Source organism: Alexandromys fortis, unplaced genomic scaffold (assembly GCF_014885135.2).
Source record: "Alexandromys fortis isolate MF-2015 unplaced genomic scaffold, M_Fortis_MF-2015_v1.1 scaffold_17, whole genome shotgun sequence".
NCBI lineage: Eukaryota > Metazoa > Chordata > Mammalia > Rodentia > Cricetidae > Alexandromys > Alexandromys fortis.
The window spans coordinates 3,877,637-3,891,386 of record NW_026067896.1 but is presented as its reverse complement, the minus strand read 5'-3'; the positions used below and the strand labels follow the sequence as shown (position 1 = coordinate 3,891,386).

General features: G+C 49.5%; 1 protein-coding gene and 1 long non-coding RNA gene across 5 annotated transcripts in view; one reads left to right on the top strand and one right to left on the bottom strand.

The window, feature by feature from the left end:
* LOC126513502 (uncharacterized) overlaps nt 1-13,750 on the top strand; it is a 72,272-nt gene that overhangs the window by 8,255 nt on the left and 50,267 nt on the right. For all 3 annotated transcript variants that reach the window (XR_007595356.1, XR_007595357.1, XR_007595355.1), the window contains exon 3: nt 3,000-3,093. This is a non-coding gene — a long non-coding RNA (uncharacterized lncRNA). The remainder of the gene's footprint in view (nt 1-2,999; nt 3,094-13,750) is intronic.
* Nucleotides 99-11,393, bottom strand: Odf1 (outer dense fiber of sperm tails 1). 2 transcript variants are annotated; one of them, XM_050161909.1, is made up of 2 exons: nt 8,426-11,393; nt 99-558 (listed from the first exon to the last, which is right to left on the bottom strand). In XM_050161909.1, exons 1-2 carry the CDS (start codon nt 8,746-8,748, stop codon nt 99-101), a joined length of 783 nt encoding a protein of 260 aa, XP_050017866.1. In that variant the 5' UTR covers nt 8,749-11,393. The 2 variants fall into 2 exon arrangements, with proteins under 2 accessions (XP_050017866.1, XP_050017876.1); XM_050161919.1 differs by having other exon boundaries at nt 99-560; nt 8,473-11,393.

The window sequence follows — 13,750 nt, the reverse complement described above, 5'->3', positions numbered from 1 at the left end:
CTTGAACCACATGGGCTACGGGAAGGGGAAGAGAAGCGCTCTAGAGCTGCCTGGCTGGTGTACTGACTGCTGCTAAGACATAGGTTCTTACATACGCCTTACAAGATCATCTTCCTACAGGAGAATCGGCTTCCACAAGGGTAGCAGGGGTTGCAAGGGTCACAGGGGCCGCAGGGGCCGCAGGGGCCGCAGGGGCCGCAGGGGCTGCAGGGGCTGCAGGGGTTGCAGGGGTTGCAGGGGTTGCAGGGGTTGCAGGGAGATGTGCACGGGTAGCAGGGAGACTCGATCTTGACGCAGCTGCCGAGCCCGTAGGAGTAGGTCACGTCTTTCTCGTCCACGCATGGCGGCAAGCTGAACTCTTTGCAGATGTTCATGTAACTGTACTTTTTGGATCCGAGGCAGTCGTACCTGTTCTCCCTCTCGGCTGACACACAGACCTTCCCATCTTTGACGCGCACTTTGACTTGGTCGGGCTCAAAGCCACACACGTTAACCGATCCCAAGATTTTGCTGCTGCAGCAAGATGAGGCCAGGATTCTGTTGGTGGTCCTTCTGAGTCTGTGGTTGCAAAGGGGGGAGAGAAAGAGAGATTAGACCTCTGGACTCTACACACCACACATAAAATAGGAGCCCCCCCAACCCCAGTCCCCGAACCCCCCACCCCTGAGTCCCCACTCCACCTTACCTCCCCACCCCCTTTTTCCTTATATCAACCCCATCCAAACCCATTGGCCTTTCTTTCAGATCTTTCTCTAATGCTCAAATCTAGCTCCTCCTGCTCTAAGTTATGGACTCTTGGCCTGGTCCTTAACCTGGTTACTCTGTGACTCAGCTTCCTTACCTGTAATGATGGTGATAATCCATCTCAACACTGCTGGAGAGTTAAATGAGACCATGTTTTACTCAGCACCGCGCTGGGTTCATCATACATCTTGCTTGATTACTGTTATCTTGTTAGACAGATTTGCTTTGGTTTCCTGATGCTGAGGTTTGAGCCTCATGCATGTTAGGGAAGCCCTCTCTGCTGGGCCACACCCCAGCTCAAGGTTTTTTCTTTTTTCTTTTTTTTTTTTTTTTATGAGACACAACCAGTAAGTTAGCATTTGAACTCTGTGTCTTAAAGATCAAAGCCAGGAATAATGTGTGTGTCTGCAGACCCAGCTATTCCAGGTGAGACAGGAGGATTGCTTGAGCCTAACAGTTGCCGGGTAATCTGGACATTAAAGCATGATTTTATCTGGCCATCACTGGGCAGACAGACAGACACTCCACCAGAAAGCTCACTGGCAAAGGACAAGGCAAGAGAACTCTGGCTTAGTTCTTCCTTGGACCAGGCAAGACCCTGGAGAGCTGGAAATCCAGTCTGTCTGGTGGCCAGTGCCGAACAGATACATGGAGATTTCCCAGTGACATGATAGCTGGGATCCTATCATCTTGCAAGAGTTTGTTGTGTGTGTGTTTCCCCAGCTCCTCATTCAGCAGCGTTGTGTTGCTAACTTGAAATCACTCATGAGAGGAATGTTGATGCCAGAGTGGAGTGAGCTAGAAATCGGGGCACCTTTGCCATGGCTGCTGGGCAGCACTGCCGTGTAACCCTTAATAATAGCAGGAGCTTGCACTGATTGGGCAGTGAGGATGCATCAAGAAATAGGAAAGCTGGGCTGGAGAGATGGCTCAGCGGGTAAGAGCACTTGCTATGCTGGGCGGTGGTGGTGCACATTTTTAATCCCAGCCTTGGGAGGCACAGGCAGGTGGATCTCTGTGAGTTTGAGGCCAACCTGGTCTACAGAGCAAGTTCCAAGGCAGCTAGGACTGTTACACAGAGAAACCCTGTCTCAAAAAGCCGAGAGAGAGAAAGAGAGAGAGAGAGCTCTTGCTACTCTTCCAAAGGACCCAAGTTCAGTTTCCCGCACCCTGTCAGGCAGCTCACGACCTCCTGTAACTAGCTCTAGAGGGTCTGGTGCACTTTGGGCACGGCACTAATGTGCAATGCTCACACTGAGATAAACACAAAAATAAGAATAACTCTTTTTGCGAGGGAGGGCCAAAGTCCCTAACCAGAGCTGTGGCCCCAGAACTGGACTCTCTTCCCTTACTTCTTGCAAGGCTCTGCTGTGCAGACAAGTTCTCGAGCTTTCCTCTGCCTCGGTTCAGGACGATAACAACTATGACATCTGCCTATGACTATGATGATAACCTATGACGTCTACCTATGTACGGAATCCATTTTACGAAGGTGCATAACATTCAGCTAGGTTGGGAGGCCTTTGTTTTCTTTTTTCTTAAAATCTACCCTTCCCAGTGCTGAGTACGCCAGAGGTGGTGCTTTATTTAAACTTCACAACAGCCCATGATGCTTAGAGATCACCGCTGCACCACTTTAAATGCTTGTGAAGATTTCTGCTTACTGTAGTTTAGCTACAGGCAGGTTTGTGTGTCTGTGTGTAGGTTTGTGCGTGTGAGTGTTGGTGTCTGAAGGGTTCAGGGTCATCGGGGATACTCTGGAGCTGAAGTTATAGATGATTGTGAGCAGCCTGAAGTGGGTGCTGGGAACTGAGCTGGGGTCTTCTGGAAGAACAGCAAATGCTCTTTACTATTGCGTTCTCTCTCCAGCCCCTGTATGCCTTTTTATACTGAATTTTATTCAAACATGTTCTTCTTTGCTTAAGTTACACAAGTTCATTGTAGAAGATCCAGGGGGCATAGATAAACTAAAGTATTTTTTTAAATATTATAACACACATAACAGTGCTTTTGTTGTATTTTCTTGTCTATGTGTATGTGTGTGAGTGAGTGAGTTGTGTGTGTGATTTTTACATAAACATAGATTTATGTTTGCCCTTATTTCCAAATCATGCTATACACACTGTTTTTAATTTGTATTTCTCACTTGATTAAACTTCATGGGACTGACTTAATGAGGTGAATTTCTACTCTTGCACTGAAAACTACACGCGGGCTTGGCTGATCACAAAGTGACCACTAGCTCTCTCTCCTAGGAGGCGCTGAAGTAACAGAGACTACTTGAGCAGCAGAGGAGGCGGCACAGTGCAAGTCCTTCACCTCCGTTCCACCCTGGCCCTGAGGAAACTGGTTAGTCATCCTTGTCCTGTTTGTCCTGTATGCGCCTTGGGTCATCCCAAAAACAAAGGAGAGAACTGGCTTCTTTCAAATCACCAGCTCTGGGAGGGCAAAGAGGAGCTCACAAGGGCGTAGCCCAGACACCGGTCCTCTCTGGCTGGATCGTGGCTTGAAGAAGCAGCCAGAGGTGTATGTGAAGGGCCTCTCAGGACTCTGTGTGTGTGTGTGTGTGTGTGTGTGTGCGTGTGTGTGTGAGCATGTGTGTGCGCACGCGCGTGCGTGCGTGTGAGCATGTGTGTGTGAGCATGTGTGCGTGCGTGTGTGTGCGTGTGCGTGCTTGTGTACATGTGCAGGGAAAGTCAGTCTGGTTTGGATGAGAAGCGTGGAATCCTGATATCGATAGTGAAGACAGCTGGAACTAACAAAAGCAAGCCAAGACTCCTGAGCAGGTTCCCTAAGCCTCAGCTGATTCTTCCCGGAAAAGCTCTGTCTGCTTGCCGCCGCAGGAACTGGAGCCTAATCTGGGTCCTGACTTGTCAATCACAGCCAACTTTCAGATCTGTTTCCTCTTAGACACCTAGTGCCAGCTTTAGTCAAATGTGTTCTGTTACTGGCCCCTCCTCACTTCCCTCTGTTCCTGTCACCTTGACTCCTTTGGCTCTGCAGTAACTGTCCAGGGGTTCTACAATGTCTGGGGGTCCCATACCATCCAGGGGTCCCACACTGTCAGGGCCGGGTACTGTCAGGGTCCCACACTATGCAGGGACTCCACACTGTCCAGGGGTCCCACACTATCCAGGGACCCCATGCTGTCCAGAGGCCTCATGCTATCCAGGGTCCCCACACTGTCCAGGGTCCCCACACTATCCAAGGGCCCCACACCGTCCAGGAGTCCCACACTTTGAGTTTCCAGAAGACTGCCTAAAAGTCTCCGCTAGGCCAGGTTTCTTATCATTTCTACATTAATGGTTCTGGGGAATGTGTGGGTTGTAGGAGAACTTGCTGGGGCCACATCTGACTCATCAAACTCAATTCTGAACTTGGAACATGCCTCTTGCCTGGTGGGTTCCCCACAACCCCAAGTGGGTTTTTCCATAACTGCAAGGTTCTGAGCCAGGGGCACATGGCCTCCTATGCCCCACTCCCGTGGACTAGGGAAGTTTGCCAGCTGGGGCAGGGGGGCAGCGGAGCTCCACAGAGCACCCCACTTTTCTCCTGTCACAGCTGGGTTCACTCCCATGTTCAGCCACCCTTGAATGGGAAACACCCTGCCTTCCCGGTAGATCAGCTGTTTCCATAGAGATCAGTTTCAACCCAGTGCAGGAGAAAGTAACAGGAACTCAAATGAACACAGACAGGTGGGCCTCCTCTAACTTCACGGGGACATTCCTTTTCTCTTGAATTTAAACCCGTCCCAAAGAGCTACCTAAACACTCCTGACATCTTCATCTTTATCATCACCTGCCTCCTGCTGCCGCCGCCCCCGTGTGTGCATATGTTTGTATGTGTGTGTATGTATGTTCGTGTGTGTGTGCATGTTTGTGTGTGTGTGTGTGCGTGCATATGTGTGAGTGGAGGCCAGGTTGACATCAGGCAACCTTAGTTTTTGGAACAGGGGCTCGCTCTGGACCTCACTGATTAGACTACACTGGCTGCCAGCACCCCTGAGGGCCTCCTGTCTCTGCCTTCCCAGTGCTGAGGCTATAGATGCCACAGCACCCAGATTTTTTATGTGGATCCTGAGGATCTGAGCTCATGCTTGCGGGGCAAGCGCTTTAGCAACTGAGCCATGTCCTTGGCTCCTCTGCTTTCTTTTCCTGCTTTTCTCCTTCCCTCAGACTTCTGGAGTAGACAAATGTCACTGGGCAGCAGGAGCAGGTTCTGTGGTGTTGGTGCAGCCTCCTTCCAGCCGGGCTCGCAAAACACAGGTGTCCAGTTCCCACCCGAGTTCTAGATTCACTAGGCAGGATACAGCTGAGACTTTGTCTTTCTAGTAAGTTCCAGGTGATGCAGCTAACACCGATTCAGGGTCACACTGAAAACTGGCAGGTGATTATACACGTGTGCTCTAGACTCGGGCGGATCTGGCTTTGCTCTGCCACCCCCTAGTCATCGGGAACAGAAAATGCTAGGCACTTAGCTTTCACCCTGTGAGTTAGTTGTCTTTATCGGGCTGTGTGGGCTGTACTTTACACAGGTTTACCCCAAGACTTTATGTGAACAATTCCCAAGCCTGTACCATTAAACAAAAATGTTAAAGCAAATAACAGACACACATCTGAGCCTGGAGGGTATTCCGTGGTAGAATACTTACTTAGCATACCCAAGGACCTGGGTTCTATTTCTAGCACAGAAAGTAAAATTGAAAATTGCATTTGACCACACGGGCATCAACTCTTCAAGTGATGATGGATTCTGAGAGGTAGGAGTTAGAAAGAGTATAAACGACGCTAAAGAGGCCATTCACTTCACCTTTTAGTGAACCCAGAAGCAGCAAGGGGGGAAAAATCAACTTTTGGTAGTCATAAGACCTCTGCCTTGCATCAGCCTCAATGACTGAGTAGATTCAGTGAAAACCTCAAACTCACAGTGTGAAAGTAAAGAAGAGAAATAATTGAGGTTTTAGACAGCATGTTTTGTGGGTGGGATTTTCCAGGGAATTTCTTATTAAGAGTCAGGCTAACCTCAGGTGTTTGGGTGAGTGGATGGAAGGCAGTCTTGGGATTGGTCTCTAGGAGTCAGGAAGGGGCACAGAGGTTGAGCCCTGTGCAGCTCAAGGGCGCACTGCAAAGATGTGCCAGGTTGCAAGGACTCAAGCCAGAAGTCAGTGTCTCCATGGGCATCCGTTCATCAGACAGGATGGAGGAAGGACAGGTTTTGTTTCTCTAGCTTTAGAGACAAGGAAGCCTGGGAAGTGTGGATATACAGGCTTAATTCAGGCTGGTGGCGTGGCTTCGTGAAAGAAAACCAAATTCCGTCACCACCACTCCTTCAAGTCTAAAAGTGAGGGAAGATACAGGTGACTGCTGGACCGGACAGGAAAATCCTGAAGCGGCAAAGAGCCCAGTCTGGTCCGAGACAGCGGCTTCTAAAGCAGTGGCTTAAGAAACCGATAGTGAGTGAGCGAGGCTTTAAATCCTTGCCTAAAACAGCCCGCTGTACACATACATACCTCAAACAGCAAAGACATGCGGTGGGAATTTCTAATTCTTTTTTAAAGATTTGTCTATTTATTACGTATACATCGTTATGCCTGCACGCCAGAAGACGGCACCAGATCTCATTAGAGATGGTTTGTGAGCCACCATGTGGCTGCTGGGAACTGAACTCAGGACCTCTGGAACAGCAGTCAGTGTTCTTAACCTATGAGCCATCTCTCCAGCCCTGCCCAGACATTCTTTAAAGGGGCAAAGGTCACACAAATATAAATTCTAAACTCAAAAGACCTTGAGCACAGTTTCATAACAAAGATGGTTTTTAAAAAAAAAAACAAAACAAAACTGAATGGAAATTGATTATTTCGAGACCTATTCAGTCACAGGTCAGGAACCAGATTAGAGATAGGAGAACAAGAAAGAAGGCATTTCATTGAAAGAAAAATTCGTCATGAGTCCTTTGGGATTGGAGGTCGGGGAATCTTCACCCCATTCAGGAAGACTGAAGCCGCAGGTTTAGAGTAGACACCAGCCCTCCCAGACAGTGAAGCCTCTGGCTGTTGGAAATAGAGCAGGAACTGTCGCAAGGTGCGTGAATTGGAACTAACGTGCCAGAGAAGAGATAAAGAAAGACAAACCTGGGGGTCACAGGGCCAGGAGCTAGGTAAGGGCCCTGCCTCCTTCACATACGCTGCCAGAACAGAACCAAGGGGACGCAGACCAGAGAAAGTGCTGCTCCCTCTGAATCACAGTAGAGAGAGAGGCTTGAGGCCGAGTCTACTGTGTGCCAGGAAACCATCTCGTGGGAAGCCAGGGGGACAAGGCAGTGGGCAGAAGTGTAGGAAGCGGGGACAACCAGACAACCAAGATAGAAGACTTAGAGCCATGGAGAGAGGACACAGGCAACTCACAAAGAACACTTAATATTTGGGGCAAATATTAACTAGTCCCTATTTCGCAGTGAAATATTTAGCTTGACATCCTGGGGAATAAAAAAAAATACTTTGCTTCAAAATTGTAGATAAATTTGTAGGCGACTACCCCCTCCCAGATCGCCGGGTAGGTCTGCTTCTGACCTTGGGACTGATGACATCACCAGTAATTGTCCCACTGCCCTTCTCAATAAAACATCACGGTCACTGTTGTCAAGGGGCTTTCTCTATCTACACACCCATTACTCCTTCCTTCCCCATCTGTTCACCTCCCATCTTCCCATGTGTCATATCTGTCTCTGCTCTATTTTTAAAAACAATCCCTTATTAAACATTATGTTTCTACCTCTTGCTTTTTCACTTAATGTATCCATAGATAGAAGAACTTGGCAACTTTTCAACCCCCCTTTTACAATCTGGCCTCATACTCATTCTGCATCAGAAGCTGGTCAAGAACCTGTGAGCCTCCTCCTGCCTCTGCCTCCCAAGCTCAAGGGCTACCGGAGTCAGCCATCACACCCACCTCTTTGATCCCTTCTTCCTGTTTCAGTGGATGGGTAGTCACTTATATAACCAGAGAACAATGCCCCCCATCTATATAGACTATAAGTCTCTGTGAAAAGATAGGCAAGGATTAAAGGAAGCATAACTCCCCCAGTTGAATTACCCAATTCAACAGAAATCCGCCTGAATCTACTGTGAAGGCTGAGCTTGTCGCCCATCCTTTCTGAGGTGGAGGGGAAGGCCAACAGGGCAGCCCTTACTCCAGATCAGCTCTGCCTGAGCCTCGCTAGGAGAACGGTTTCCTTACACAGTGGGAGCCTCTAGCCTTCAGTCTGCTCTCCTCCCGAGGCTTCTGGCGAACAATAAGGATTTGATCAATGACTGTGACTTCTCCTGCAGTTATTTCTGCAGGTCCAGAGTTACTCAGATCACTTCAATCATACCCAGTCATACCCAGTATGCCACTCCCGGTAGCTTTTAGCGACACCCCTCAATTCTCCCCCTCATTAAGGCCACACCTTATTTAATCAACTGACGCTCCTGCTGTAAACTCCCACCAACCTTGTCAGCCCACCACCGCACGCTGCTTTTGGAGAACCCCACTGTTCCCACCATGGACCCCATTTTCCTCTCCTAAGTCACCCGAGTCACTGTCTTGATCCCTTTCCATGTCTAGACAGCTGTCACCGTCCCCACCGCCCTCCTCCTCCCCTGCTGCGGCTGCTACTCTGACTGTGCTACATCCTCTTTCACTTGACCAGCTCTCTTTTCCCATCCTCAGCGGCGCAGATTGCTTTCCTCTCTAGGCTGCGGAGCGATGGGCGAAGGCAGTAGAGCTTGTAGTCGCACAGGCAGCACGGGTAGTAGAGGTCGCACAGGCCGCAGGCGCGGGATCGCTTGGAGTAGCAGAGGCAGTAGGGGTAGGGGTGCAGGTCACAGCAGCAGTACGGGTGCATGTAGAGGTCGCACAGGCAGCGGGAGCTGAGCTCGTCGATACATCTCAGTTGCCTTAATTCTCTGTCCACCTTCTTTATGTCCCTTCTAACACTGTCCAAAAGACAACTCAGTGCAGCCATTATGGTCACACCTTATTGTTCTGTGAGTACCTTTGGGAAACGGCACTCAGAGGAAAAAATTGTTCTAAGCTCTGCTCAGAGGCCTCCTTTAAAATTAAATGAGCCACATATGATTCACTTACTTTAAAGCTTGTGTTCTGTGACCCCGCCCACCCTTAAGGATGTCATAGTCTCCTGGTTACCATGCCAACCACAAACAGTTATGGTCCCCAGAGACCCTCCTCAGGGCTACTCCCAGGACCATACTCACGCTGAGGTTCACTTACCTTAGTGTTTGTGGGGTTCCCCAGCAGTCACAGCTCTTTGGGCTAGCCTTCAGTGGCCTTGACTGTGTTATGGGTGTGACTGTGGTTTTGACCTTGGTGTGGAAAGGGCCAGGGTTGCCTGGTTCTGGTCTCTGAGCCTTCTAGTTCTAGCCCTGAGGCTGGCTATAAGGTTTATTTGGGCTTCAGACAGGTAGAGTGTGAGGAACTTGGCTGTCGGCCCATTCTTCCCACCAAGTCAGCCCCAAGTCTGCCTTTGTCATTGGCTCTCTCAGGCCCAAATCTCCGAGTCCCACCTGTGATTATTATTATTTTCCTGGTGCCAGGGATCAAACCCAGGGCCTCAGACATCATAGACAGCTGCCCATCCTTTACCAGCGAGGGTTCTAGCTAACTAGAAACATCAGTTCTCCGCTAGTCTGGGGCTCATATGCTCCCACCTACTGCTCTGGGTCCTGTCTTCAGTAACCACCCCCCGGCATGGATACCTGTGGTCTTGTCTGGCCCCTGAGTGCCTCCCAAGCATAGGCTCTGGTCCTCTTCCCTTAGCCTGAAACCCTTGCTTCAGCCTGGCCACGCTCTAATGTGGATCAACTCCCTAGCCCGCGGCCTCGGCCTCAGAGTTGACTTGGACTAATCTATTTCTGTCCCCCACTTCCCCTTTCCTAGACTAAGACCTAGGGAAGGCACACGAGGACAGCTGTGGACACACGGGACACCAGAGAGGGAACTAACTAGGTCTGAAGGCCACAGCACGGGGTTGAATTCTCATTTTGAGTTCAGTAAAGGATCGTTGGTTATCCATCTTCTCCTATTGACAGATGTCAAAAGTAAATCAGACCCAGGGAAGAGACGAGGCAAGTCTGGGCTGGTGGTCATGGCTTGAGGAGAGAAGGAACTGGAACTTGGGAAATGGATCAGTGGTTAGGAGTGTTTGTGCTCTTGCGGAGGACCGGAGTTCGGTACCCAACACACACGGTGATTCAGAATGACTGGAACTCCAGTTTCATAGGCTCTGATTCCCTCTTCCGACCTCCACAGGCACCAGGCAGGACCATGTGCACAAATACATGCAGGCAAAACACACGTAAAATAAAATGAATCGATCTAATTTTAAAGGACGTCACTGGGCGCATTCTCGTCTCACGCTCCTCAAGCCCCACCCAATCTGATGTTTCCACACTGCAGTGAGACAGATTTTGCATATAAATCTGTCACCCCTCAATGTCCCTACTTTGTCTTAAAACTCACTGGCTCGCTCTGGGAAGGCCATACCTCACTCTTTCCATCTCATTTGGACTTAAACACAGTTGTTCTGCCTGCTTAGAAGCCAAAGTCTCTGATCTTGTCTAGCTCATTACTGCTCTCTCTCGCATGCCTATCCTTGGGAAGTCTTCTTTGTCCCATCACCAAACAACTGTCTCTGTCTCTGTCTCTGTCTCTGTCTCTCTCTCTCTCTCTCTCTCTCTCTCTCTCTCTCTCTCTCTCTCCTCTCTCTTCCTTCCTTCCTTGACAAGTACTAGTGTAGCTCAGGTTAGCCTTCAACTCCATACGTAGCCGAGATAACCTGTATCTGACCTCCTGACTCCACATCTTGAGCACTGAGATTCAGGTGTAGAGCACCACACCTTGTTTATGAGGTGGTAGGAACTGACCCGCGGCCTCGCGATGCTGGTCGAGCCCTCTGCTCGCTGAGTGCTGTTTCCAGCACCGACATGTTTCTCAATGACATTATTTGTCAATTTCCAAAACTGAGCAGGATGTTGGCTGGTTTTGCTCACCAAGAGCTACCTACACCATGCCTGGTACATCGTAGGTGCTTGGCATTTACAAAACAAGCCGCCAAATGAAGAAATAATCAAAGTGTGGTGAGCAGAATGAAAATGGAGTAAAGGAGGACCCAGTGGCGATTCCCCAGTCCAGCTTGCCAGGCTCACGGTGTCCCCCACTAAGATAACGACCTGGGGGCAGAGTGTGGTAAACAAGAGGCTAGTGGCAGCTAGTGAGCTGTGGAGGGGACTCAAGGAAAAGCGATCTGAAACTCAGAGAAAGAAAGACGGACAGAGGTACAGACCCGGGGACATGAGACATAAACTGCTCACACGTGGGGACAGGGCAGAGACTCGCTACTGAGGCAAAAGAACCAGAAGTAGGGGTGTCACGAAGCTCATGAAAGTCTCTTAAGGGTCCCCAGAGAGGCCATAGCCCCTCAGCCCAAGTCGCTGCCTGTTGTCAGCCTGGCTCCCCAGTGGCTCAGCGTTCCACAGCCTTGACCTAGAGGATCCCCTTCTGATGAGGAAGTGTCATAGACACTTAGCCAGCACAGAGCAGGGGAGCTTGGCCGCCTGCGTCAGTCAGAATGAGTCAAACAGCAATGTCGAGTTCTGGGACACGCTAATGCCCTTAGCAGGTGATTCCACGCAGTTCCGAAGGGTGGCCTCTGGTACCAGGAGCACGACCTGTAAGTGTGTCCGGATTTCTCTAACTCCAAGTGAAAGACTACTGGTTTCTCATATCGCAATGAATTCCATGATTAGCAAATGTCAGCAAAGGTTTGAACAGGCAGCTCTTGTTTTAACTTGTTAAACACACATCGTTCGGAGCTTAAATACACAGCTGAGTCTACACAGCGTGTTATTAAGATAGTCCTGACTTCATTGCACCTGGGGCTCTCCCATTCTCGCACCCCCCTAGGAATTCCATTCTTCCACCATGAAATAGATTTTTTACATCATTTCACGTGACTGAATAAGTACATTTAAAGGTTCGGTGGAACAGCTGTGCTGGCTCACAGTGGTAGGATATGCGAAGAGGCCCCTGCAGAGGATCCTGAGTTCAAGGCCAGCCTGGGCTACATTATTGTTGGGCGTAGTGATGCAAACCTTTAATCCTTGCACTTGGGAGGCAGAGACAGGTGCATTTTTATGAGGTCAGTGACAACCTGGGCTTCATAGCGAGATGTCTCAAATCAAAAGAAAACAAAAGAGTCAGTGAAATTGTGGTCCATTCACATCAGAAGGACAAGGCTGAAATTGATTAGAATCTGCTAAACATCCTTAAGGACAAGGTACAGGCACAGCTCCTTGAACTGTTAACACAAGCATGTTCTAACACAGAGGTGGGGGCTGTCCGAGACAAAAGACTGTATCCATGGACACGCCCACTCACTTTGGCTGGTACCCAGATAGATCTTCCTTTGGGATTAGAGGCCAGGAAGTGGCAACTTCCCAAGCCAGGCAGCCTTTGCCTGGTCCTAGTGTTAGCAGAACTGTGTGCCAGAGGCGGCCTCTTCTGCTCCTCCACCGGGCAAGACCAATACAGGCCAAGCCCATTCACACAGTGTGGATGCTGCAACATGGCTTTAATTCTGTTGAAAAGGATCCATTGAAGGAAAGAATGACCCTTAAAAAATGACTGGTTATCTCTGAGAAGTAAGACATAGGTGGCTTTGAAAACTCTCCTTCCTAGGGCTGGGAGTGTAGCCCAACAGCAGAATTGTGAGAGACTCTGGGTTCAATTCCCAAAAGCAAACAAAAAAAAAAATGTGTTTAGTCTAGTGTGTGTGTGTGTGTGTGTGTGTGTGGTGGCTACAATGCCTATTGCACAAATGGAGTGGTCAGAGACAATTTTGTCGACTTAATTCTCTCCTTCCACCTTTACGTACATTCCAGGGATTAAGTCCAGGTCACCAGGCTTGCACAGTAGTAGCAAGAGTCTTTACCCCGAGACATCTCACAGGCCTGAAATACTTTATTTAGCTAGCGTGTGTCTAGCGCTCTGTCCACTGAAGGCTCACCTCTGGCCCCATCTCAGAAATCCAGCTGCGAGGCCAATGACAGGGCTCAGTGGACAAAGAGCTTCTCTGAAGGCTTGAGGACCAGGGCTGGGATCCCCACCTCACAGAGCCAGGATTCCCCGGGCAAGGCGACTAGCTAGATTAGTCAAGTTGATGAGTTCCAGTTCAGAGGCAGATCCTGCCTCAGTGCAGTAGAGAGATCAGTATCACACACACCCAGGCGAGCTCTGGGGCCATCCCTGCGAGCAGGCCACCAGGGAAGTTCTCTGTGAGAAGACACGTCTTTGGCCTGTCCACCGTCCACGGAACCTGCTTTTGGATGAAGAAGTTTCTCCTTCTCCCGCTGTTAGCTACTGTTGATAAAGTTGCCTAGCCAAAGGTGGGGCACCTCAGCTGGCCAACCCACTGTCCTCCTGGAACTTCCTGCTTACCACAGTGCCTAAAGATAGTTCGCATTTCCAAAATGTTCCTCAGCTGCGCTTCGGGACTGTCAGCTCCTCGGATGGTTCCAATAACCTCATCTCTTTCTTTCTCTTCTCTGTTCCTGTTTTGTGGTTTTTAGACAATGGTTTTACTATGTAGCTCAAGCTAGCCCAGAACTTACTATATATAATAGCCAAGGATGGCCTTGACCTCTAAGCAATCCTCCTCCTTTAGCTGAACTTCCCAGTGCTGGGTTACAGCATCTGCCACCAGGCCTGGCTCAAAACCCTCTGTTTCAGGCCGGGCGATGGTGGCGCACGCCTTTAATCCCAGCACTCGGGAGGCAGAGGCAGGCGGATCTCTGTGAGTTCGAGACCAGCCTGGTCTACAGAGCTAGTTCCAGGACAGGCTCTAAAGCCACAGAGAAACCCTGTCTCAAAAAACCAAAAAAAAAACAAAAAACAAAAAACAAAAAAAAAACCCTCTGTTTCTTTTTATTTATGGAGGTCAGCCGAGGCCT